Source organism: Nothoprocta perdicaria, unplaced genomic scaffold (genome assembly GCF_003342845.1).
Source record: "Nothoprocta perdicaria isolate Ctin4 unplaced genomic scaffold, notPer1 scaffold_148, whole genome shotgun sequence".
In the NCBI taxonomy this organism is placed as follows: domain Eukaryota; kingdom Metazoa; phylum Chordata; class Aves; order Tinamiformes; family Tinamidae; genus Nothoprocta; species Nothoprocta perdicaria.
In genome coordinates this window covers 147151-174713 of record NW_020454627.1, presented here as the reverse complement: position 1 = coordinate 174713, position 27563 = coordinate 147151, and the positions used below count along the sequence as shown (strand labels likewise).

The 27563-nt window shown below is 36.4% G+C and overlaps 1 protein-coding gene across 1 annotated transcript in view; it reads left to right on the top strand.

Annotated features, from left to right (window-relative positions):
• The window catches only part of MYO16 (myosin XVI), a 272053-nt gene that overhangs the window by 173185 nt on the left and 71305 nt on the right, over positions 1 to 27563 (top strand). The window contains exons 22-27 of the mRNA XM_026034575.1: positions 9048 to 9200; positions 9812 to 10012; positions 16118 to 16193; positions 18574 to 18749; positions 21009 to 21089; positions 21308 to 21513. Of these exons, the coding sequence (XP_025890360.1) occupies positions 9048 to 9200; positions 9812 to 10012; positions 16118 to 16193; positions 18574 to 18749; positions 21009 to 21089; positions 21308 to 21513 (893 nt within the window). The remainder of the gene's footprint in view (positions 1 to 9047; positions 9201 to 9811; positions 10013 to 16117; positions 16194 to 18573; positions 18750 to 21008; positions 21090 to 21307; positions 21514 to 27563) is intronic.

The following is a 27563-nucleotide window of genomic DNA, read 5'->3' as shown; positions in this document are numbered from 1 at the left end:
CTATGCTTACTATTGTCTGGTTTGATGCTCATGAAAGTGATACTTCAACTAGCTCAGTGAGTAGGGGGACAGAAGACTGTATTAGAAGTAAGATCAAAAGGTCTTCAGATGCCACAAAAAATAAAATATAATGGAAATACTACATGCTATTACTGACAGATTCACCTCTGTTTGACTTTACAACATGTGATTAAAAAAAAAAAAAGTGAATTGCATCTATGAAAAAAATTAATTTTAGCTCATTGAATGCTTAAAATTCCTTTAAAATCAAACATTTTTTTTGAAAATTACAGAGCTGTGTTTCCATCTTTAACATTGATCTCTGAACATCAGAGCTCTTCTGAACTGAACATTTTAGAAAGCATCAAGCACAACACCCTGAAAATGATGTAGAGAGGTGTGTTATTGTTAAGTTATTCATCCCTTGTGTAATGCAGCAGAAGGAAATTAAAGCAGTAGAGGAAAAGCTGATGCTAACAACAGTAGAGAACATGTTCCTCTCTGAAATGAGTAGAATGGTAGAAGTCACCCCTTTATATCATTTAACTAGCTTAGGCACTAAATTAGTGGCTACGCTTTCTAATAAAATAGAAATGATAGAACTGCATTAGTTAAGTGTCTGTTGCGTGTTTACTCAATTTCCACTCAATTTCCAGTTATCTAGGAGCACAAGCAGGGTAAGTTTACCTCTGCCTTCAAAGAACAGATAGGTATACACTTTTGTACATGAATCACAGTTCCCATTGCACAAAACTCTTTGGACTACCTTGCTTGAAAGCTTTTCTGGATTAAGGCTTATTAATGCATCCCAATCTTCACAGTCATGAGTATGGATATCTATTTTGTGGGGAAAAAAAATGAAGTGAAATAAAGAAGTCAATTTAACATACTGAAATATTAGATTAAAAAATTTAAAAAATCCATAAAACTTTCTAATAAGGATAGGGTCACTCTTATACATTTTAAATGTATCTCAGGGGGAGCAGTGCATCCTGGAACTTGCTAGGTATGTTCTTTGTTCTGTWTTATTTTTTGTCATCAAACTCAAATAAGTTCTGTAACTGACATCTGTGAGATACTCTGAATTCCAGAATTCCAGGGGTAATTCATTTTCTGCTTACTGAGTTCAGACTAACTGAAACTGAACATGGTGGAAAAGCAAATAAAGATACTTAGAGAAATAATTAGAGAGCAATTTATTTTTTTATTTCTGTGTGGCAATTATGGTAATTTCAAAGTCTTTTTTTGGTTTGTTTTTTGTTTTAAGTCAGCAAGTACATTTCAGTAGACAAGACTTCTACTTCAGTAGACAGGACAGTCCTTCAGCCTGGTCTGACTGCATTTTGTTGAGTAGTATTTGGAATCATTACCTCAGAAGCCACTGAATTTACTGAATTGCACTCCTGAAATTATAGAATGGAGGTTAATGAATTACTGTGTTCATTTTGATATGGACTCTCTAATGTGGCTCTCTAATTAGAGTCTTACAGTGGCGTATCAGTGAAGGGAAACTGTTGGTATCTCCATGTGGCACAAATGCCCAACAGTCTACACAGAGAAGCTTGAGCTCTGYAGTGGTCTAAGCTAGTTCAGTCTCCTGCCTGGGCTCATTAACCCTGATGGGAAACAGGCTTATTAATCTAGATAGACTTCTCCTGCAACACATTGCATAATGTCTGCAAATAATGCCCACAGTCAAGGCCCGAGTTTGAAGAGCATTGATATTAAATGGGCCTAAAATGTCAAATAGTAGATCAGCCGTAAAAATATTACTGCCTTTTTGATTACATTTAGATTAACATATTGTAAAATGTCATTGAAAAAATAATCTGGGGAAAATGGCCTTTTTGTTTCGAAGGTTTATGTCTTGATATCTGTTTGTCTGCTTCTGCTTCCTTGAGAGAAGTTTGCAACTCTTTTCAAGAAAGATTAAGACCCTGTAATTGGGCAAGCCTGGGGCGCATTCCGAACAGCTGCTCAAATCTCTCTGGTCCTTCCAATCAGACCAGTCGGCAGACATGTCAATGTAATAGTTAAAAGAGCAGTACAGTACTGAATCATATGTCTGCTTAAGCAATTGATTTAAATAGACCATGTTTGAAGATAGTTCAGGAACAGAGAGCTGGACCAACTGGGTAAAATAACATGTAGCCTCTAATGACTGTGTTGGAAAGATAAGGCATTAGGGTGTTGAAAAGTCAAAAGCAAGCGAAGAATTACTCTAGTGATGGTTACTGAACAATGAATAGCAAAATAGATGTCTAAGAACTAGAAATGTAAGGTTAATTATCTCCATACTAAGAATGTCAAATGATGTAACTGAGAGCTTACAAGGAGAAAGGCTTTATATATAATGCCAGGGACGAATGAATTTCAAGAAAAAGAAGTATTAATTAGGTGSATATATTTGGTGAGCATTAGTAGGCCTTCATTTTATATAACATATATGTGTGTTAAATTATATTTTAAAAATAGTAACTTTTTTTTTCTGAAATACTATTAGTAAATATTTATATAGAATAAGTGACAGTGAGTGGAGCTGTAGTTTCTAGTATGAATATCTTATAGCACAGGTTTAAAAACTGGAAGTAGCCACAAATGGACGAACTCATTCCTCAGGAAAGAGTGAAAGATTTTGAACTGCCGGGGCTCAGAGAGTTACTGCTCATCAGTTGATCTATGATAAATGACTGCAGCACACTTTTATCTCACCTCAGTTACAAATTACAGTCACTCATTAGCAGAAATCCTTAGCCTAGGCACAGCATTTTCCTAAAACAACTGCATATCTGCTCTGCTGGGACAGCTTTGTACACAGCCACCTGAGAGCATGGTCAAAAGTGAGCAGAAATTTGTCTTTCCAATTCTATGCAAAATGGCCCCATGAAATGGGGCTCAAATGAATGGCTCAGGAGTAGCCAGYGTGGATTCACCAAGGGGAAATCCTGCTTGACTAACCTGATCACCTTCTACGAAGGAATATCTAGCTGGATAGATGAGGGCAGAGTGGTGGATGTCATCTATCTGGATTTGAGCAAGGCTTTTGACACTGTCCCTCACAGCATCCTCCTGGGCAAGCTCCAAAGGTGTGGGATAGATGTGTGGACAGGGAGGTGGATTAGGAATTGGCTCGATGGCAGGGTGCAGAGAGTGGTTGTCAATGGTGCGGAGTCCAGCTGGAGGCCTGTACTTAGTGGTGTCCCCCAGGGGTCAGTTCTCGGTCCGGTCCTGTTCAACTTCTTCATTAACAACCTGGATGAAGGCATGGAGTGCTCCCTCAGCAAGTTTGCTGATGATACCAARCTGGGTGGAGTAGCTGATAGCCCTGAGGGCTGTGCTGCCATCCAGAGGGACCTGGACAGACTGGAGGACTGGGCGGCGAGAAACCTCATGAGGTTCAACAGGGGCAAGTGCAGGGTCCTGCACTTGGGGAGGAATAACCCTGGACACCAGTACAGATTAGGKGTGGACCTGCTGGAGAGCAGTCCCGCAGAGAGGGACCTGGGTGTCATGGTGGACGACAAGTTGACCATGAGGCAGCAGTGTGCCCTGGTGGCCAAGAAGGCCAACGGGATCCTGGGATGCATTAAGAAGAGCGTCTCCAGCAGGTCGAGGGAAGTGATCATCCCCCTCTACTCAGCCCTGGTGAGGCCACATCTGGAGTACTGCGTCCAGTTCTGGGCTCCCCAGTACAAGAGGGATGTGGAGCTGCTGGAGAGAGTCCAGCGCAGGGCTATGAGGATGATCAGAGGCCTGGACATCTGCCCTATGAGCAAAGGCTGAGAGAGCTGGGCCTGTTCAGCCTGGAGAAGAGGAGGCTGAGGGGGGACCTGATCAGCGTGTATAAATACCTCAAGGGAGGCAGTGAGGAGGAGGGGGCCGGCCTCTTTTCAGTGGTGGACAGTGATAGGACTAGAGGAAATGGCTTCAAACTGAAGCATCGGAAGTTCCACAGGAACTTAAGGAAGCATTTCTTCACTGTGAGGGTGACAAAGCACTGGAACAGGCTGCCCAGAGAGGTTGTGGAGTCTCCTTCTTTGGAGATCTTTAAAACCCGCTTGGATGCAGCCCTGTGCCACGTGCTCTAGGAGACCCTGTGTGAGCAGGGGGGTTGGACTCGATGACCTCTGAGGTCCCTTCCAACCTTGGGCATTCTATGATTCTATGAAATAAGAGTGAGGTACCCAAAATAGCTATGGCAGTTTTCAGTGTTTTCTTAGGTTTCGTCTCTGAGGGGCTACCTTTACTTGCATTTTAGTTTGCACTCATCTTAAAGCATAAAATGATCACTTTTGTTCTGGTGCGGGTTAAAAGTACATTAGTTCTTATTCACGGTCTTGCATGGTGTACTCCAAAAAAATTCAGTCCARATCAAAACTCTTTTGTGCTGTTGCAAGCCTTGACCACAAGAGCACCAAGCATCAAGACTGATGAAGTTCCCTGTACCATTTTTACTAAATCATTTCATTGTTATCTGTCTGTTATTCTGTCTGTTATCTGTCTGTTTTTCCAGTAAGCTCATTTTTAGAACTGGATATATCATACATTTTATCATATACCTTTATGGATGCATTTTATCAAACACCTGACTTTAAAATGCTTTAATTTTCCTTCTTTGTTTTACAGTAGATATAGCTGGAAATAAAATCATTTATATAAAATATAAATTTCCACACAGACTCAATTTGTGAATGGTAAAATATTGCATGAGGACAATTGTTAATTGCTATGTTACTTTTTCATAGCAGCATCCTTTTTACTGTTATTACCATGTTTGTGTGGGGACTTACTGTTATTATTATCATTATTTTTATTATGCATTCAAAATCAAGTAAAATATTTTTCACTTTGAATTTAAATTATATCCACTGTGGAACACTTATCAGGTGAAAAGAGTTTCAAAACAAAATTGTAAAACAGTATTCAGTTCTGTTTTCCGTATGTGGGAAACAAAGATCAGCTAATTGAAAATTACATCAGAGACGAGTTGAATTCCTAACAAATAAAATGCTTCTGTCAGAAAGACAGGACTTTGAATTGGTGTTCAGAGAATAGCTTAGTATTAGGCCTACTTGTCCTGAAAAGGCAGAGATGCGTGATGGGTTTTGGTTTGTTATACATTCATGAAAAATATTCTGAGTCGCAGTCTACGTAAAGATGTGGATATCTAGTAACTGATACATGTGTCAGTAAAGGAAAAAATCTTTTTATTTTGTTTTTCCTTTGGGTAGCAGATAGAGGAACAGTAGCCAAAATATTTCTGAGAAATGTGTGATTATCTACATTAGGTATGAAATTGTTTTCTGAATCTTGCTTCAGTAAATAGATGATTCTGCATTCCATTATCTCAGAATGATACTTTTGATAAAAGCTAGAACATATCCTTGCAAATTAAACTTGTCATTGGAGTTTCATCATCTTGGCCCATAGCACATAGCTTGCTAGATAGGTTGCTATGACAGCTGTAAGCTTTACTTGATGCTCTGAATACACATCTCTAGAGAGAGCTAATCCTCCTGCATGACCAAAGGATGTGATTTCCAGAGGATGTTTACATCCATCATTCCATCACTGATTGACAGTCACTGAGTTTTCTTTTAACAAATTAATTTATCTTGCTAGGCCTTATTTTTTTAATATATATCTCAATCTAAGAAGAGGTAATCAGGAATTTTTAATTATTAAAAGGCACTTGATTTTCTTTGGAGTACAGCACCATTTTCATCTACCTAAATTTGGATTTAATGCACGTGAAAATGTTTTGAAGTTGGCAAGTGCTAACTGTTCAAATGTATTTGTAAGAGAGGGCTAGGACAAGTACTAACTAACAATATCAAATATATTGAATATGTCCAGATTTTACCAAATGCCATTAAAATTTCTTACTAAATTCTAAACAAATGCTATTGTATTTTCTTACTGAATTCCACAGCCCCCCCAAAAGTTTGTTATACTTAGTTTAAATACTTTACAAGAAATAAATTCCCTCTTTTTTTTGCTTTCTAGTAATATTCTAAAAGTACTTTTTAATGAAGTCTGACACACAGGTGTGTATTTGTCTTAGAAACATTGGCAGTGAGCAGCATAGAGAGAGGATTTCTTGCAGAAGGTCTTACAGTAGAGTCAGTAAGAAGAATATGAATGATAGCTTAACAGTGGTAATTAATGAAAAGAAACACTATAAGTAATGTTGAGTAGCTCTACTAAATGAAGTGAATATGCTGCTTAAAGTGGAGAGGAGAGGAGAGGAGAGGAGAGGAGAGGAGAGGAGAGGAGAGGAGAGGAGAGGAGAGGGTGAAAAAGAGAAAGAGAAAAGAAGGGATAGGTTACAAAAGTTAGCTTAGTTCATTTTCATCCCAAATCTACATTTTTGCCGTTTAAAATATTACATCAACCCATATCAGCCTCTTATTTTGAAGTGTTCCTTATATCACCTTTTCCCAGCACGCTGTATAAAACATACTGAAATGGAGAAAAAACGCAGTCTGWATGACTTGCTTTGCGGCAGTCCTTGGCTGGGCTCCTTATTCTCATTCTGCAGAGCTGTTGCTCACCACCACTGCTTGGTAGAGCAGCTCTTGAGCAGCCTGCAGTTTGTGTGAGCACTTGAGCTTGCTTTCTGGTCTGGTTTGCACCACCTTCCTGTCCGGAAGGCGCATCTGCTCATCTGGCTGCTGCTCCTGCTGCTTATGCTGCTGGAGAGCAGACCCGTGTATTACGTAATAAAGTGATCAAGAAAATCTATAAATGCTTTTTGTCTCTGCTAGTCCAACGTGTTCTGTGCAAATATGTTAACAAAATAATGTCTTTTACTTTTAGCAGTTGAATCCAGTGTTATTTATCAGATCTTTTCAAGATAATGCTAAGAGATTTTTACCCTCCAGCTCCAATTACACCGTTTAATAATTTTGCTGCACAGTCAGATCTTCAAGTACTTTAATTCTGTTTATTTATTTTAGGGGAATTACAGAATAGGGGAATCACGGGATAAAAAGGAAACTTGGTTCTATGGCTTTTTTTTTTTCAACTTACTTCGCTGTAAATTAGAGTTGCATAAAATTGAATGCCACGATCCTCTGAAGTACACTTTTGTAAATGAAGATGTATAAGCAGCATAAAATCGTTTTAAAGCTTTACGTATCCTGTAAAATATAAGCTTGTGACCTCATGTCTGTCTTCTAAAATGATGTTAAGAAGCTTCTGTAAAGATTTTGTAATTCGAATTAGAATTTGGAAAGTGATCAGTAAAGTATATTTTGACTGCCATAAAGTTTAAGAACCTGTTTCTTTCCTTAAATTATAAATCAATCATATGTCAATTTTATACGTTTATATGTTAATCAAATGAGATAAGGAAATTTTAAAAATTCTATTTTTTAAAATGCATCATTTTATTTAAAGCTTTCTTTTATCTGTACTTTTCTGCATTAGTAAAGATACTAAATTAATAACAGACATTTGGTTATAAAATTTTATTCTATTTTTCTTACTGTTAGTCACACTAGCATATTTCACTATAGAGCAAATGCAAGTAGACTGGATTTAGCATGAGGTGTTAATGGCAAATTCAGGGAGCTATTATACATTACTTGAGTTCTTTTTCCCTCATCTGAATGTTAAACTATGTGCTTTTATGATTGATCTGAATATTTTTTTAATATGACTTGCTGTTGGAATAGTTTTTACATACTTTATTCATGGAAGATATCATTTATGGCCAAAACAAATATGTGACTAGTTTAATTTGAAAAGAGACTGTGTGCATTCGTTTCTTGCATCACTCATCATATATGAGTTATTCCAACCCTTTGTTTCTCTTTTCTTAATTTCCTCTTGTATCTTAATATAACACTTGAAAAGAGTTTATAATTTTTCCGCTTCAGTTTAAACAAACCAATTAAAAACTGTATTCCACCAAGTTGCTCAACATTTACTTTTGCGGGTTGTTAGCTTTGAATAAAGTAAGAAAAGACCCAAAATAAAGCTGTTGAAAACCCTCCTTGTTTTTAATTGAAAATCAGGTTCCTATAAACTGTTTGCAATAGTGGTGTTCTATAGGTAATTTGGGGAATAACTTTTTAAAAAATGAAAATTGATRTGGCAAATTTCATTTTCAGCCCCATCAGTTTAGCTGAGAACAGAAGAATCTAGAGACATTAAATGCTATTGGAGCATTCTGCAGCAGCTACAGTTCACCTATCTTGTGCACCCATTCCCCCTGCACCAAATTAAAGGTTTAGCCTGTTAACTCCCAGATGCTCCATTGCYGTAAAAGCCAACCTCCCGCCGCCACACACACACCCCCCATGCCATGCTGTGTTTCAGAAGGTGGAGTCCGTTATTGGAGGTATTATATCAGGCAGCTGGTCCCCAACAGGAGAAGGAAAGCAAGAAGCACTATAACTCTCATAATGCACTCTATATTCAAGGCATTTTTACATTATTGTTTTTTTGCCAACTTTTCCTTAGAATGGTGATAAAATGCAGGAAGATTTCTAGTAGACTGTGCTTAGTTGTTTTAGGAGATACGTTTGGGCAAAATGGAGCAAGCTCTTAAGAGACTGTTTTAGGCTTCAGTGATGTTACACGCRGAAGCAGAATTTCAATATCTTTGTTAAGATTGAGCTAGCTGCATAATCTGTAGCTGTTTTTCCAAAACAGCCTGTGACTGTGTAGTCTTCCTGATTATTAACTGCAGAATATTAAGTGTACCAATTTATATGTAGTGTTATATTCCATTTCAAACAATAGAATTAGTGTGACTTTACATTATATTTGATAATTCTAGTTGAAACTGACGKATATGAAATTCTTAGGGAGAATTTGCAATGATCTATACGGATAGAAAACTCTTTCTTCCCGATTTAATAATAATGGTTGTTATAATGGAAATTTCCCTGGGGGCTTCCTAATCTGTGGTTTACCAAGAGATAACATGTTGTAGATTGACATTTCATCAAATTCAATATTAGACATGCAGTAAACCTTATACTGATGAATTATCCAGTAAACTTTTAATACTCATTTTTTTCTCCCTTTTACAATAGCTGTGTGTCAACATGACCAATGAGAAGATACACCAGTATATCAATGAAGTGCTTTTCCTACAAGAGCAAGCCGAATGTGTACAAGAGGGAGTTACCATGGAAACTGTATATTCTCCTGGTAACCATACTGCAGCCTTGGATTTTTTCTTTCAGGTAGTTTTCAGATCCATTTTCCACCATGCATATTTATGAACATACTGTGTGTGTTAAACTAATAAAAACTTGTGCCTGTGTTTTCTGATTTATTAATCTTGTTGAGAAGATTACGAGTCCCGTGAGACCATGGAGAGGGGCCGTCATAAGTGCCCAGTGCATGAGGACTGATGGAGATTTGTGACAGTCCAGGGCAGAGAAGATATAACCTCAGCTCTTTGCCCACACAGGTCCACACATAGGATCTGTGTGTCATTCCATGCCCTTCAACCCCTGTTGTAAGCTTGACCATTACTTTTGTGCCTGGACCTAGTTACTGGAGTACAATTACTAAGAAAAAAATAGCCWAATTGGTTTCTTAAAAGATTAGCAATAATTGTCATTTTAGGCAAATGAAATATTATTTCCAGTATTTCTTGTAGAATTATCTGATGTGCGTAGACCACGAGACTTAACAGCATACTTTTTTTTTTTTTTAATTCCCTAAAAGGTATTAAACAGTTTTGTTTACTAAATCACAATCTGTGTTACTCTGCAACCAACAACTGGATTTCTACTGCTTTTTGCATAAAACCCAAAGAAAAGTCTTTTTTTGTTTTGTTTTGTTTCAGAAGCCATCAGGCTTTTTGTCAATGCTGGATGAGGAAAGTCAATCTATTTGGTCAATGGAACAGAGTCTTTCTAAACGCATTCAGTCTTACCTGGATACATCAGACACAAATACAGTATATTCTTCCACAAAAGATGGAAACGGTAACCTTGCCCCAAAGGATCAGAGCTCTGCTTTCACTGTTATGCATTATGCTGGGCGGGTAAGCTGTTTGAATAATTGCACATTGTTAATGGTACATGTAGTTAATGCAGAAGGTTAAGCAAAAGGAAATTCTGACAGATATATCCAGGTTTTGGTTGTAAATGTGATATTTACCTAATCACTTCAAGTTTTTTGTTTATTTGTTTGTTTTTGTTTTTTTGTGAAAGGCACATGAAAACAGGAGGTGCTTCAGTATAGCAACTAACCCCTAGAGCATCCCTTCTTTACACAAACAGAGAAAGAAAAAGGCAAGGCTGATAAGCAAGAAAATGGTCAGATATGATAAAGTGTTTTGATGAGAATTCATATTACAAGTCTGAAACAATAGAATACTCCTGTCTTGGACAAAATAAAAAAAAAATCAATAGGAATGTTTATCTCTCCTTCTTGGAGTAGTTATTTGAACAGGGTCCTTMAAGATCTCCCATGGAACTATCATGTTATGAACATAGGTTTTATTTTCCAGTGATCTCTCATATGTATTTACATAATACCTGATGGTAGTATTTATGTACTAAATAATTACACATACATCCTGATAAGTTGATTAAAAAATGGAATTTTTAAGGGATTTTAAAATTGCTGATGCTAGTCTTGAGACTGTGGTATTATTACATTGTAGCACCAATTTTATAGTAGTCATTTGTGATTTATGTTTGATAAAAATTGCTAATAGATCAGACATAAATATATCAGGTTTTATTGTCACTTTCATATATAAAGTAACAGTAGAGTTTAGCAGATTTTAATAGCCATTATTTTAGTCTTATATCTATTAAATGAGTCTAAAGTAAGTGAAGTGACATTTTTTCCTCTGAGTGATTACCTTCGAAGATATCCAAATTTAAAACAAGAAGGCCTGATTTTATTCTTATCAGAATTTTTCACTGATGTAACTCCTTTAACTTGGCAAAGCTTCTCATTATTTACATGAGTGTAACTGAAAGATGAATCAGACCCAGAGGGTAGAAACAGAATTACCAGTAAAATGTGACAGGTAATTGAATATGAAATTTTCCACTTCTCAGCTTATTCATTTATATTCTGGTGATGTCTAGGTTTGTATTTGTGAAGGAAGTTACTCTGAATGCCGGCTTTATGTTGAGCAGAAGGTGAGGGCAGACAGACTGATTTCCCTGGGTAGCAAAAGTTGTACCTGTGATGTAGGTCCCAGGCAATGTGAAACAGCTGTTTTCTCATGTTATCTGCATCACAAAAAGACTAATATTCCACCTTAGTCCTGGTGTGATCTTCATATGGACCCTTGTAATTTGGGCTCCTTTTTCTTCAGTGGGATACAAGTGTAGCAAGACAAGTCTCAAAATACGTGGGCTCACGCGCACTTTACCCACACACTTCCAGTTGCTGGAAGTGCAGATGTATTGGAAAAAGCAGGTGTTAAAAATGATACTATCATCTCACTGAAGAGACCCATTTTACTTATTTATGCTTAGATTAGCAGGGAGACTTTCATGAAGAAAACTGAAATCTCAATTTAGAGGAAGTTATAGCTGATACTACAAGCAGATCCAATAAATACTACTAACATCTTCATAACTTAACACTTTGTGTCAGCATTGTCATGGGAATAAAAATTGTCTTTTCTTTCACTAGCAGACCCTTTTGATTGATTATAGTCATACATTATCGTGCGCCRCCCTTTCCCATATATTTTATACCTAGTGGGCTTTCCTAGAAGCAATGTTGTTAATCCTAATGTTGTTCCCAGCCTAATTATACTTACACTATTCCAGGAAAGGCAGTGCTAAGAGGAAATGAATGGAAATAATAGGTTGAAACGGAGGAAAAAAAAGAGCAAGAGAGAAGAATGAGTCTAAGAAAGCATGTGGTGTAATCTCCAATGGAAACAAAAAAGCAAAGTATTTGGAATGCATACTTCACATAGTGGGGGAGACGGTACATTAGGAAAGTCATGATTCTGTGAGACTTGATTTTTTTCTTGATTGCTTGAGGATGAAGAAGAAGTGTGCACATGGAAGAAATCAGAGTACGTGTGAGGTCTTTCAGTGGAAACTGAGGGAGAATGCTGTACTAGAGAAGTCTGACAGAATGGGCCTGTGAAAGAAAGCGAACACCTTTTTCCTCTTTTCACTTGAATTTTATTCAATTCTATGACTGCATAGTACTAAATCTGTCATTCTGTGCAGAAGCAATATGATACAGTTGTTAACTATATGACCACACACTTAGTAAAGACCACTGTATTAATACTTGATCATATGGCGTATTTTACCTTATCTCCCAGTTTGAATTTTGCAGCTGAACAGAATTCCACAATGCTTTGATATATTGTGAGTCTGTTCTGAAAGCCATTTAATATCTTGACATCTGAGTGCTATAAGACAAAACGCTTATCTCTGTTCTGTTCAGGCAGAAGGCAGAAAAGAATGATTTATGCTGTGTACGACTTAAAAATCTAGTGGAAGGCTTTGTTCTGAACACTGGTATCATCAGATCTCTTCTGGAAAAAAAAAATAATATGTGTGGGATATTGTTTTACGTCAGATTCCTTAACATGAATGTGGGTATTCTCAGCTGCTTCTTGAAGAGGCTGCTGGCCCGGCAGCATCACGAGGGCTGTGGCAGGTTGGCTCAGCATGACATACTGCACGCTTGTGTTGCGGAGACAAAGGGTTTTGTGGGTGTAGTTGATCAGTGCGTCTTATCATMAGCTGAAACTGTACTAAGAATGTGTCATACTGAATTTCTACATACTTTAAGGATAACATAATTCATGGGCTCTCACATGACATAGGGTTTTGCATGAATTATATTACTAAACTGTTATCTCTTCTGATAGTGGTGATTTTTGAAGGAAAACCTTCTATTACTGAACTTCATCCGAGAGTCAAAGTCCTCTTAACTTTGTGAAGGCATTAACAAGATCATTGGTATTGTCATCATTGTCCAGCAGTGGTATTTAACATGCTGTTGTCTGAGATAATGAAATATTTGCCCCTTCTTCATGTAATCTGAATGATCTGTCATCATAATTTAAGTTTTATGCAGTTCAAATTTGTACTTCAATTAACAAATCTGATAGGTCTCCTGTCACTGTTTCTCTTGCCACTGTTTCTCTTGCCACTATTCTGATTTATAGTACTGCCATAAACTGAACAGACCAAAAAAACAACTTCTTTGCTCTTTAAAGAAGTGTTCATAATGTCCGTTAAGTGCAGATAAATGTCTGTCCAATTTCCAAGCTATGCACATTTCAAAATACCTCTCAACTGTCCATTTACTCCATTACTCCAATGGAGTCTTCTCTGAAATGCCGCATATATCCCAGGCAGACTCTGAAACTGAAGCTCTAAATCCAAAGACAAAAGGAGATGGATTAATCAATAAGGACACTTTCATTTTCTTTATTTTTTCCCCAGGCTGAATCCCCAGACATAACAATCAAAATAGTCTAGTCTAAGCTATACCAAAGCCTCTAAAGGTTATTTGACAAAGATTATCTTTTTCACATAGACAAGATAGTTGTGCTCTTTCTCTTTTCTTTCCTTTTATTCTTTTCCTTCCTTCCTTCCTTCCTTCCTTCCTTCCTTCCTTCCTTCCTTCCTTCCTTCCTTCCTTCCTTCCTTTTGAAATACTGAATGAAAAATATGGATAATGGTGGCCTTGTTGATAAGGGATATTGGGAATTCAATAAATTTAAATAAATTTAAATAAAGCCCCCACCCCTTGCCAAAGCCATATGATATGAAGGGGTATACATGAGCTCAGAAGGGAGATTTCTGAGAGAAGATACCATAGAAAGTAGCATAAGCAGCGTGAGGATGAATAACGAAGTGGAGAGCATATGCAGAAAGATAAAGAGTTTCTTATCGTTCCAAAGTTACCTCTATGCACATCTGTATTCTTTTTTATTCTGTTGTTCTGTTGTTCTGCTGGTTCTTGTGATATAAGAATCAAAGACACCAATCTAAACGAGCAGAAAACAGGTTGGAAGCAAGCAGAGTGAAATATTTTGTCATATAGCAGGTAACCACTGAAAGTCCCTGCCACAGAAGCAATGTTTTGGCAATGCCAAAAATACTGATCTGCAGAAACAGTTAGACAGGTTTATGGAGGAAAGGTCCATCAAGACCAAGATGAGATCCAGCCTTCAGTTCGAGAAATCCCCGATGCTCAGAGTTCTGACTGAGACAGAAGCTTGTGGGAGTCTTACCTTCTATTTTTCCCTAACAAGGCTGAATGAACATTTGGCCTGACACGCTACCAGTATGCATAGTTTAGGTAGTTTTCCTTTCTGAATTTACAGAGCCAAATACAATCCCTTTTTTTTGTTGTTTTATTCTGTTTTTCTTTTATTTATTTTATTTTAATATGAAGTGCTGTGTGGAGCTGTAAACTATTTTATTTTTAATGAGAAGAACTCATTGAGATAGCATCTAAAGATCCTGTTTCCTGTAGTCAATATGGAAATGTAGGTTTATGTACTCAGTACCCAAAGAGTTTGCTGTGCAGAGCAGGACAGAACAAACAGCTGTAATAAATAATAGAAAGTGAAAATAATGGATATGTTTTCTGTTACTAGAACCATAAGCTAACTAAGTGCACATTTCTTGTCTGAATCATCTTCTGAATCATTTAATATTTGTTTTTTTTTTTTTCTACTTAAAATAACTACCCACTATATTTGAGCACCAATCAGTGTAGAGTTTTAGCCTGGTTTATTTTAGAAGTCCATGGGAAAAAAATGCTGAGGAAATATATGCACTTTAGATAAAATGCCAGTGTAGGCTGGCACCTCCGATTGGGGCAGGATGCAATTTACAGAATCAACAGCTGGAAAAGACTTCTTTTTTTCTTTCTCTTRTTTGTGGATCTGACCGTGAACAATGAACTGAACTCAAAATGCCATTTAATTGGATGAATTTCCGCTTCTTTAGCCAGTGACTCAACTTACCAGTTCTATGGAAAAAAAATTTTAGAGAGTTAGCAATTTCTTCATAAAAGGGAATCCTATTAAATTTTCTGTATTTTATGTGATATGAGAGGTGTCTTATGTATATAGTTCTAGAGGTTGGTGATATATTATACCAATAGCCGATGTCCCTCTGTTTCAGTGTAGACATGTAATCATAATTTATTATCTCCCACTGTTGTACTTACCTGCTCTTCACACCAATACTAACTTACTTTTTCTAATTTAGTTAAAGACTAAGACAATCAACTAGGAATTGGCATTATAGATTTGCAGAATAAGTTCTATTAATTATCTTTTATGGACCACTGCAGCAGAACATTTATTTTAAATATAATAAAAGCATTTAATTGTACACTTAAATTATCCTAATAGTTTACTAACTGTAATATTTTCTTAGGAGATACRTTTAGAAAATTGCATAATATTGCATCGACACAGAAAAGAATGTAATACTATTGATATATCTATTCAATGGCAGATGCCATACTAATTGCATCGTTTGACAATTATTTAATGTAACAGATTATATGGGTTTGAGTAATATAATCTTTTTCATGATTAAGATAGCGTTACATAATTGTCAAATGACCCAATGGAAAAAGTAATTAATGCACTGATTAATATTCCTAATCTTAATTATGTATTTACAGCTTTATTAAGTGTATTTAAACAAGGAAAAAAAGTTCCCCAAATACYTAAGTGGCTTAGCACAGAGATACAACAAAAAAAAATTACAAGATTTAGATAGAAGCATAGCTCCTTGTTAAATAATTATTAAAAAAAAAAAGAAAGAAAAAAAAGGAAAAAAAAAATGAAGTGTTTGAGAGGCTCCCATCAAGAGTTTTCCCAATCCTGGAGCTAAAATACTCTATAATTTTCTTCCTATTTAACTTTACAATTCTCTTTGAGTTCTACTACTGTGTAAGCCAGAGCTGTTTATTTCTGAAGCTAACCAAGACAGTAGCTGCTTATCCATCAAAAGSTGCTCATCCATTTATCCATGCCGAACACCTATCAAGAGAAATAGGCATCCTGCAAAATTTCCCTTTCATGAATTAAGCTGCTAAGTAGCATGTTGTAAGTTATTGTAAGTTTTTTAATAAATGTATTGRTCATTACTAATGATGTCACAATATTTTTTCATAGGTTACTTACGAAATTGCTGGCTCGATAGAAAAAAATAAAGATTCTCTTTCACAAAATCTCATATTCATAATGAAAAGTAAGTAATTGGTTTTGTAACTGATGTTATTAGAAAACAACATTCTCATGACTTGACTATATATTTTATCTTACTTTTTAGACAAATTTATATATAGTTTTGTTCCCAGTGACAAAAAAGCCCTCTTTTTTAAAATATACATTGTTTGAAATCTACTGTATTTATAAATGTATTTGTATAATGTGATGTGATATAAAGAACTGATGTGTTGTAAAGAAGATATAGTGTGATGGATAAGTATGATTTTAAAATATCATTGAATGTGAATTAAAAATGAATTAATCACAGAAAATAAGAAAATAAGGCTTCTGAACTTGTAGAGACTGCAGTGAAATGCACTATCCTTTCACAAAGTAGCATCTTGTGGGTGTTCTTTTGTTTTTCAGTGAATAGATACTGTATCCACTGAATTACAAAATTAAGTACCTTTTGTGCATATTATATAATGATGTGTCTAAAAATAAGGCATCCTAGTTTATTCATTAATGATCTATAGTTAGATAATTACAAACCTCTACAATTTACTCTATCTGTTAAGAAAAACAAAACGCTTCCCTTGGGGAAATGTCAGTGTATCCTGAGATGTCATTTTTCTTCAACCACTGCAGAATTTGTCACTTAATGTAGTGTATATTTGTATTTCCTTTCATAGAAATAAAGGTCTTTTGGAGGTCATATTTGTCRTTCAAATCATCACTAATATTAAAGTATATGGGCTTTTAGCAGTTTTTCTGTGAAATTAGCTAAACTCCCTGGTAAAATCGTTGATGTAATATGCACTAACAAGTAATATGCACAAGTAATATGCACTAACAATGAAAAACAGAAATGGAAGAATTGATCTTGAATATAATTCTGTTGATTATAGTTTTAGAGACATTCCAGTTCTCACTAGTTGTAGCTCGCATAATAATTTGTCAAGCAGTATAAGAAGGTGTACGAGCTTTTGTTATGTTCTACCAGTGCAGCAGAGCATTCTTCCATTCTCTCAAATGGTCTCATTTTGTATTTTCCTCGCTACTTTGTGTAATCATCTATGGAACTGTTTAAAGGGAAACATTTTTGAATGTTTGACTTGCAGAGAATATATATAATTAGGGAGTCAAATAACAACAAATGTAATTAATGGGAAAATTCTAGAGGCAAAATATTTAAAAGTGTGCAGGTGATTTAAGGGTTATATTCCTTCTTGTCAGRTGATGTAGGCTTTGGGGAACTTCAATATCAGTGGCATATTTAATTTGGGGCTAGTTCCATAAGTTAAAAGTGTTTACTTCTTTCTATTTTCATTGACTTTAGTTACTTTAATCAGTTCAAAAGACATCTAATGCATTTCAAAAATATGCATTGGAATGGAAAGCATACCTTTTCCAAAAATAAAATAGTAAACACTGTTGACATAGATTTTATCTGCTTTAATTTAAATGACAAGTTTAATGMCTTCCCTAGCTCTACTTTTATTCGCATTATGTGTGTATCATGCTCCCAGATTGTTTGTTCTTAAAAGAAATATTGGTTGAGGATATATCACACACAGTGGATTTTCAATGCTTATTGATTCTGTGCCTGTACAAACAGCATGTAATTACCATGTTCATCTTAAAAGCCAGTCACTATAATCTAATGAAGTAGAAATTAACTGGAATTAGGATGAAGGGTCCTCTTGGTCTTAAAATTTAGAGGCCCTTATTAAAAAAAAAAAAAAAAAAAGAAAAAACATTTTGGAAATATATTCTCTTGTGCTAGTTGCCACTACTGCATCAAAAATCTGTATGGCATTATAATCTATTATTTGAAAATAGCTTATAAAGAAGTTTATAAAGGAAGAGAAATGTGAATGTAGCTTGATATAGGTCTATCCTTCTGCCAACTCATTATAGCCTGTTCTTTTTGTGTATTTTCCTTTGGTGCAATGGCTCTCTGTAACTGGCATCTGTCAAATGTCTTGATCATTGCTAAACGTTGTATTTTAAGTAAATGTTATATAGCATGTATGTATCTATCTCAGTTGTATTGCCTTATTATATGGATAAGTTGCTGTAGGGTATGAGTCTGAAATGAAACAAAATACAGAAGGAATTATAGGAGTAAGCAAAAGTTTAGATGAATCACAGTCTGAAAGATTTTATTTTTCATGTTGTTTTGTTTAGCAGAGGACTTGAATATTGGTCTATAGGAATAATGTTGCTGATAGATAACATCCTTAGATATCAAATACCATTTCATAACTGGCAGTGCGCTAAACAAGTGTTTATTGTCTAGCTGTTTTATGTTTTTACTTTTCTAACTGTTTATATCTTTTGCCTTCCAAATACCTCATATATACTTTTCTTATGGGTATGCAATCTTCATGCATTAATTTATTCTTTTTTGTTCCCAGCCAGTGAAAATATAGTCATCAATCAGTTATTTCAGTCCAAGCTGACACAAACTGGATCACTTGTTCCTCCATATCATTCTCTTAAATTCAAAGGATGTAAAGCAGCTTTGCTCAGTAAAAAGCCATCAGTGGCCTATGCAAGTGGAGAGGCAAAAAAGTATGTGGAGCTTAGCAAGGTAAGAATTTAGGACTCTTTGTGCTCTTTATCTAAGGTTTTACTCAGGTTCTTTGTCTCTTCAGAAAGTTTGGTTTGTGAATAACAATTTTATTATTATTATTATTATTATTATTATTATTATTATCACATAATTTGCTGAGTCCAGTGTTCAGAGTTTTGAATTCTTCCTTTTTTTGGAACGGAAGCAAGCAGTTGTTTTAGTCAACTGCCTTTCCAGGCTTTTTGAAGCTTACAACTTTATGTTGGCATCCAACTGCATAAAACTGATTTGCCAAGAGATAAAGGAGGTTGCTGTCATATGCCTTTGTGGCATACAAATGTGTGGGTGGCATTACACATGCCTGTGTGTCTTCATGGAACTACATTCAAAAAATGTCATTGGAATTTTTCTTAKAGCCCACCTCTGCTTGGTGGTTCAAGTTTGCTGTTGTTGCTAGTAATCTCAGTGGAAATGCTTCTGGTTTAAGGACAGATTTATCACAAGACTGACACACGGCAGTGCCTACCTTTCAGTGCCTTTCTGCTAACATAAAATTCAAAACTTTCTGGTGAAAGTATCCCAAGAATATGAGAAAGATTGTAGTCCCATTCATGGTAGGAAGCACAGAGGGKGCATTTAAGTTAGAGCCCTAGATCTAACTTCAAGTTCAAGTATRCATTTATTTCAGTAAATTGGAGGTACAATTTTCCAGTATAAAACTTCCTCTGGAAGCTGTATTTTGGAGGATAATAGAGAGTACAACTTGAGTCTTATTGCTGAGGTCATAGTTGACGTATTGACATCCAGGTTTGAAGAGGTTGATTTTTTTTTCTTTTTTTTTTCAGTCATTATCTAGGTTTTTGTCTTTTTTTTTTTTCTCYCCTATTCTTACCCAAACATTTCTTTCCCATGAAAAGAACTATGCAACATAGCACATCAGGTAGAAGTTTTAGTATCTGAAATGTTGTTGCTGGTTCTTCTGCTGATTCTGCAAGTGGCCTTGAACCAGTGATTTAAACTGTTGGAAGGTAAGGGTGACYGCATTATCTCTCAAGTGAAGATAAATATTCCACCTCCATCCCTAAAACATTTTGTAAGCTTTGACTGAGAAGCATTATAGCCATTCTTCTTTTTTTATGAGAAGACCTGGAACAAGCAGATCTTTTTTACTTTTGTGGTTTGAAGTAGGAGATGAATTTCCCTTTAAAGTCTTATTTCATTCTGGTAAGTGAGTTTTGAAATGAAAAAGATCTCCACAGTCAAGCATAGTGAGCAGAGAATTGCTGGCACCATGTTATTTTTAGTAAAGTTTGGCCTACATGGGGCAAATTGAGGAAATAGACTTTTTTGATGAAACTAAAAAAAGACAGGGGCAGGCCAGAACATTCTGACCTGATAGAAAGTGAGTTTTATACTATAAGTGGACAAGAGAAGGGCAATAAAAAGAGGTCAGAGATGAAAACTGGTAGAGATTTGAATAATAATCCATCTTTGGCCACATTTTAGAATGCAGTGATTTTACCTTTCTCTAGATAGTGCAGAAAAACAAGGAAAAAGAGAAGCCATCAATAAAAGCTTACTTCTTGAGACCACTTTTAGAATGATCTTTTTTTTTTTTTTTTTAACAATTCTAGTTTCAAAAATAGGAAGGATAGGAAGTAAAAGAAAACATTATTTGTCACTCCCAAATCTGTTGTGTAGTATACTATTGATTCTAATGAGACATTAGACAAAGCTATTAATGGGTAAAATCGTTTAGAAAAGAAATAAAAAAGTTTAACTACATTCACTAGCACAGGAAGAAAACAGAGGATATTTTTATAAAAATACTGTTGTTTTGTATTCAAAAATTTTCAGACCTCCTTGCTTATGTTTATTCACTTAAGCATCTACGAGAGACGTAAGGAACCTCTTTAGAGAGAAACAGATTTACACTATTAATATGCAAACTGAATGGGATACTAACTGCACAAGTTCAGCTTCTGCAGTGGATTTCTAGATCATATTACTCTGCTGAGTTATTTGGAAATGGAAGTTTATCTTTACCTTAGCACACAGCTGCTTTTGAAATCGAAACTTTCTTGCCAGCCATGCCTTGACAGATACTTAATGATATTTAGCCACTTTCCCAGTTCTGTCTGAAATGCAAATGATTTGTCTGTCTATGTCTATATGTGTAAGTATTTGCTTTTGTTAATAGATTATATACCAATAGAAATTSGAGTTCACTGCTGATCCTGAGTTTAAGATATTGCACGTGTGCCTTTCTCCTTACAGCTATTGAAAAAGAAAGGAACTTCCTCATTTCTTCAGAGACTGGAACGAGGGGGTCCAACCACTGTGGCAACACAGCTCAGGGTTAGTGAATATTTTCTGGTCAGAAATTAAAAAAAAAAAAAAAAAAACAGTATTAGGCTTTACAGACTGAAAGGACAGAAAAATTATATACTTGAGTAAGCAACTTGCCTGGCTTTTAAAAAAATGGTGTTCAAAAGTTTGGAAAAGTATGTGTATGTTGCACTGAACAGCTGCTTTTGCAGCACAGTAATGACTGATAACTGAATTTTTTTCCACAGAAATCACTCACAGATATTATTGGGAAGCTTCAGAACTGCACGCCACACTCTGTTCATTGCATAAAACCTAATAATTCTAAGTCACCAGATACTTTCGACAACTTTTATGTGTCTGCTCAGCTGCAGTAYATTGGTGTTCTAGAGATGATCAAAATCATACGTCATGGATTTCCAATACGTCTCTCTTTCACAGACTTCTTGTCAAGGTAAATTCTTTTGAGTTGACAAAAGCTTTTTCTTACTTGCGCTACGATACCTTCTGTCATGTTCTGAAAGTGTTTGCAGTCTTGCTTTGCTGATGAACCTTGCAGCCTTCCTTCAGATAAAAATCRTGTATGTCAGCACAGGTTGTAGGTTTGGCATTTGTTTTTTTATTTGAAATAATCATGAACTGTGTGAGCATATATTTATGAARTATCATCAGCAAAGTATATTGAAATTATTTTTTAAAAAAACAAAATAAAATAGAGTCAGATATTGTCTCCAGGTAAGCGGATGAAGAAATAGTCTTATTTTTCTAGTGTATCATTGTAGGTGTAGTCAGTCCATTTTTATTTCACATGCTAGAATCTATTTCTGCATGATGATTAGTTATCGATGTTCGTTCTACAGCTCCATTTTCATTATTATTGTTAGAAATGAGTGAAATTTTGAATTAATTTGAGGAAAGGAAGAAAAGATTTATATTACCAAAAATGGATGAAGGCAAACTTTTTCTCGCAATTCCTTTATTGGGTTTTGGCTAACTTATATTATGAAATGCTTCAGCAGGGACAAAGCATGTCCAAGAGAGACAAGGTAAGCAATATTATACACATGCACATATTCATCTTCTCTGCATGTTCTGTGCCTTGACTGATGTATCAATCAGTCAGAATCTGGCTATGTATTATTTTAATTCTACAGAAGCAGAGGAATATTAGCTGCTTACTCACAYCTAAACTTCCAGTTGTCTTCTTGGGAATATGTTGTATAGGTCRAATTATGACTTAGACAAGGTCATGTTGTGTTTGAGTATTTTGTGAATATTCAAAAAGCACAGGACTAGAGGAGCTTATAACACCGTTGGTTTCAAAGGTGGCCAGTCAGTTGTGCAACAATATTCATCCTGCAGTGTAAATGCAGAAATGCAGACTAGGTGAGACCAATTTCAATGTTGCAGCTCTCTTTTGGAGTGTAAAAGAATGTAACTACATGTACAAGGACCATTTTTTGTCATTTGTTTTCCATTCCAGAGAATGATTTTACTCATCTTCCCTCTAACAGTACGGACATAAGCTATGGATGTTATTTTTTTTTTCTGGAGAAACYTTATTTTAAAATAACATTAAAATAATATCTCAGTATTCAAATATGYTATAGGTTCTCCTCTGCTTCTTCAAGTACTTCTTGAAGACAGACTTAACTTAAAAACCTAGAGGCCACCTGATCTATGAAATACAATATAAACAGTTAAAAAAATATCAGTTATGTATTGGTCACTGTAGACCCCAGTAGTATACAGCTCAAATATATTTGAAAAGACTCCATGTTATTCAGAAGCCAAGGTGGAAAAATAAACAAAGAAACAAACAAAAACACTTGAAAAACTCCTTTTACTCTAGATAAACAGATGGGTTGCAAGAGATTAAATAGAAGCTTCACATTTAAGGAAGGATCATGAGCAGAAATAGGGTAAGAAAAAACAAAGACTTACTAATTAACCATAGAGTACAGAAAGACATGCCATCTAATATGTTGGCTTCCACTTGCTGTGATACTTTCACATTCAGAAAGATGCATTATGAGTCCCAGAGGCAAACTAGAGCTTCTATCAGAGTGAATGAGAATGATGCTGTTTCTTTTTTCTTGTATTTTGTTTAAGAGATGAGTTAGTGCAGTTGTTGTTAATAATAATATTATGATGATTTTAATGAGAGAGTCATAAAAATTAGGAAGCAAAACAAGCTGAAAGAGGCCTTTTTTTAAATTCGAGGTGGGGAGCTGTAACCAAGTGAATACTCTTAGCAAGCTCCAACCAAGCTGAAAAAACTTAGCCTCCCCATGGCTTGCCCCAGGGAGCAAAGGAAATACTGTCCATGACTTTGGGAGAAAGACATTGACAGCTAACAAGAGAAACACAGGCAGAGAGAAAAAAAATATACAATTTGCTGCTCTCAACACCGAGATGAATGCATTACAGTGAAATGCAATTTGCCTATGCCTTAATCTTATCTTGAGTGACTTGTAGGAAATAGGAATATAAATCATTTTTTCTTCTGTTCTCTGTCCCTGTTTGTAAGAACTAAAAGAATGTTCTTCATTTTCATGAGTGTTGTCTGTTTTGGAGGAGAGAGTTTCTTAACCATTCAATTCACATTAACTATAAATTTGACCATGTGACCCTAAARGTGGGGAAAAGACCTGTAATTTTAGGAGTTTCACCTTAGGTGTTTGTCTTGAAATTTCGCTTTGATAGGCTAAGTTTCAGTGAATGCAGTTATGTGGTTCTCAGCTTCACTCAGGTCAGCTGCGAAGTGTTTCATGTTAGTAATGCAAGGAGAGCTCCTTTTTTTTCTGGAGCTGAATGTACTGTGCAGTTCTCCTGGGCCTGACTGGCCTGAGAAGTAAAGGATATTAATGGCGTGTCTGAAAGCACTATACAGAATCAGAGAGAATTTGTGGCTCCCAATTTGAATTCCCAACTGACAATAAATTGTTACACTCCTCCTAGTTCCCTGCAGTTTTCATTTATTTATTTTTAGGCTATTGCTTATCACATCAACAGCATGGTCATAGTTTAAAAAAACTAATTAATGACAAGTTTAAAAACAAAAGCTTTTTTGTAGGTAATTAAAAGAGAGCATGTTTGAATTAGAGACCTTTATGGAGAAGGGGTAATGTATCAGAGCAGCTGATACTGATATTCTATAAGTAATAGGGATCAAACAGTATCATTCCTTTTTTAATTGAACTGAATTAAGTGAATTTCAATTAATGTCTAATTAGGTATAGATATGACTGGTCTCTAGCATATACCTATGAGTCAAATTCGAACTCTTTCCCTAGCTRAAGAAAGATTGTTGCTAGGGAAAGGTCATATTTTGCTAGAGCACTTCTTCCTGGACTGCAAACCATCGTGTTTTTTTCTATTGCTATCCTTTCGGATTTGCCAGTTCTGATTCAGTATTGCGAAAGCAGAAGTTGACAGCTGCTAGATGAACCCCTCAATTGCTAAGGTTCATTGATCAGAAGAGAAATTTTGTGAAAATTAGGGTTCTTAAGCGGTAGCTGTGACAGTTACTGTCAATGAATATATAGTAAAGATGGGAATTAATAAGGTCAGATGCTATTAAATGCTGTAAAAACAGTCAGCACCAATATAATTGTAAGATGATATATGTGATTTCAGAGGGTGTGCCAACTCCAACTGCAGTGTTTCTGCTGAATTTGCCTGYAGTGCTGGCTCAATTCCTAAAATTCCTTGAGTAGAATCATAGAATCATAAAATCSTTAAGGTTGGAAGGGATCTCTAGAGGTCATCTAGTCCAACMCCCCTGCACACACAGGGTCACCTAGAGCATGTGGCACAGGGCTGTGTCCAAGTGGATTTTAAAGATGTTCATGAGATGAGAAGGAGACTCCACTACCTCTCTGGGCAGCCTGTGCCAGGGCTCTGTCACCCTCATGGCTAAGAAATTTTCCTTAAGTTCCTGTGAAACTTCTGGTGCGTCAGTTTGTGGCCGTTTCCTCTAGTCCTATCATTGGCCACCACTGAAAAGAGGCCGGCCCCATCTTCCTCACTGCCTCCCTTGAGGTATTTATACACACTGATCAGGTCCCCCCTCAGCCTTCTCTTCTCCAGGCTGAACAGGCCCAGCTCTCTCAGCCTTTGCTCATASGGCAGATGTTCCAGGCCCCTGATCATCCTSRTAGCYCTGCGCTGGACTCTCTCCAGCAGCTCCACATCCCTCTTGTACTGGGGAACCCAGAAATGGACACAGTACTCCAGATGTGGCCTCAGCAGAGCTGCRTAGAGGGGGCACTCTGTCCCTTCATCAAGGCCATTGATGAATAAATTGAACAGGACTGGACTGAGGACTTACCCCTGGGGGACACCACTAACGACWGGCCTCCAACTGGACTCAGCGCCACTGACTACCTCCCTCTGAGCTCTGTCATGCAGACAGTGCTCAATCCACCTCACCGTTCACTCATCTATCCCACACTTCTGGAGCCTGCCCAGGAGGATGCTATGAGGGATAGTGTCAAAAGCCTTGATGAAATCCAGACAGCTGACATCTACCGCTCTCCCCTTGTCTATCCATCATTCCATCATAGAAGGCAATCAGGTTAGTCAAGCATGATTTCCCCTTGGTGAATCCATGCTGACTATTCCTGAGCACGTTCTTGTCCTCCACACACTTGGAGACAGTAGCCAGGATGAGCTGTTCCATCACTTTMCCAGGGATGGAGGTGAGACTGAGTGGCCTGTAGTTGCCTGGGTTCTCCTTCTTGCCCTTTTTGAAGCTCTTTTGAAGCTCTTCTTATATTTTTAAAATCCTTTGCCAGATTTTGTTCCAAGCCTGCCTTAGCTTTCCTTGTTGCATCCCTGCATTCCCTGACAGCGTTCCTCTTTTTCTCCCAGGGGGCCTGTCCTTTTTTACACATTGTATACTACTTTCTTCTGCTTGAGTTTTGCCAGGAGCTCCCTGCTCATCCATGCAGGCCTCCTGCCCCCTCTGCCTGATTTCTTACTCAAAGGGATGCAGCATTGCTGAGCATGGAGGAAGTTTTGCTTGACAGACAGAAATCAAGCTTTMCCTTATTTTTAAAACAGGAAGTCTTGAGTAACATGCATTTTGAACTCCAGGAAAATTCTACTCATATCTTTTTCATTAAATGGTTAAGAATGGCTTTTAGTAGACTAGATTTTGAAATTTCATCTTTCATTCTTAGATAAAAGAAAGGTGCAAATAATGCTGTAAAAAGCTCAAAGATTCTAATTTGCAGCAAAAATTGTATGGCAATAGCTAAAATATCCTCAGACATCCTTTTCCTGGAAAGAAAAAAAAAAAGAAAACAGTAAAATTAGGAACAGGCTTTCTCAGATCCACTGTTTTTTTTTTTTCCAATTTGTACACAATTATTACAAAGACTATATTTGAGAGATGGTGTACCACTTCTATTCAGCACAAGCTAGCASAAGCATCGGGTTCAAAATAGAACAAAACAAAAAATATATATTTGTGGTGCAATGATAAAACAAGCAGCCTGTAACAGTGGGTCACAGGAACTCTTCAAGGCACAGACAAAGCCTTGTTCTGCAAGCTTAATATTGAGGACTTAATCTCTTTGCATCAATTAATAAAATGGAAACTGGCCGACTTTTGTGTCATTCACCTCACTGGCTGCTCAAAGAAGACATGTGAAAGTCATTCGGAATATAAATTTTTAAAAATAATGGTAGTGATCAAGGACTCATCTACAGCAATGAGCTAGTCTTATATTTCTTGTTCAGTGAAGGAGAGAAATACAGCTGTTCAGGCATTTTCAGGGAAAAATGAGGCAGTGGGATGCTCTGTTTCACTCATTCTCAGCAATTATATTTTGATCCCATCATCCTCAAATGATTTTCTCAACCATTAATGTGTTATAAATTGAATTAGTAAGTAAAAATATTTTTCCTCTCTTTTTCTTCTTCAAAGAGGTTCAGCAAGTTGCTTAACCATACCTAGTCCTTTGCTCTGTCCAGGTTTTGGGTTCCATGGTTTAGGCAGAATTTATGGACTCTCTTTTGCCTTTGAGGTTGAGGTACACATGCCAGACGTAGCTCTTGTGGCTGGAAGCCAACTTAACTATGGAGATTACTAGGTCCACTTGCAGAGGTTCTGAAATAACAACATCTGTGTTACCCTTCCCTGCCAGTTGTGCCACTTGGGTTTTTGACACTCTGAATAATCTTTACAGGCTTGTTGAACTGGCTAGCAAATTCCACTTTTCAATTAATAACTTATGAGAACTGCAAGGTTTCTCTACAAGACCGTATATTGTTCAGAAAGGTCAAATAATTGCCTGCTAGTATGCTACTCCTCTCTCTGAAATTTTTGAGTATTTCTTAGGATTTCATCACTATGTAACAGACTTCCAGACTGCCTTGTAGAGTCTTAACTCCTTCAACTCGGTCTTGTTTTTACTATGRTGGAGCTCTCATCCTGCTGCTTCAGGAACAGCACATAAAATTTTGTACTGCCAAGTACAAAATACCAAGTACTTA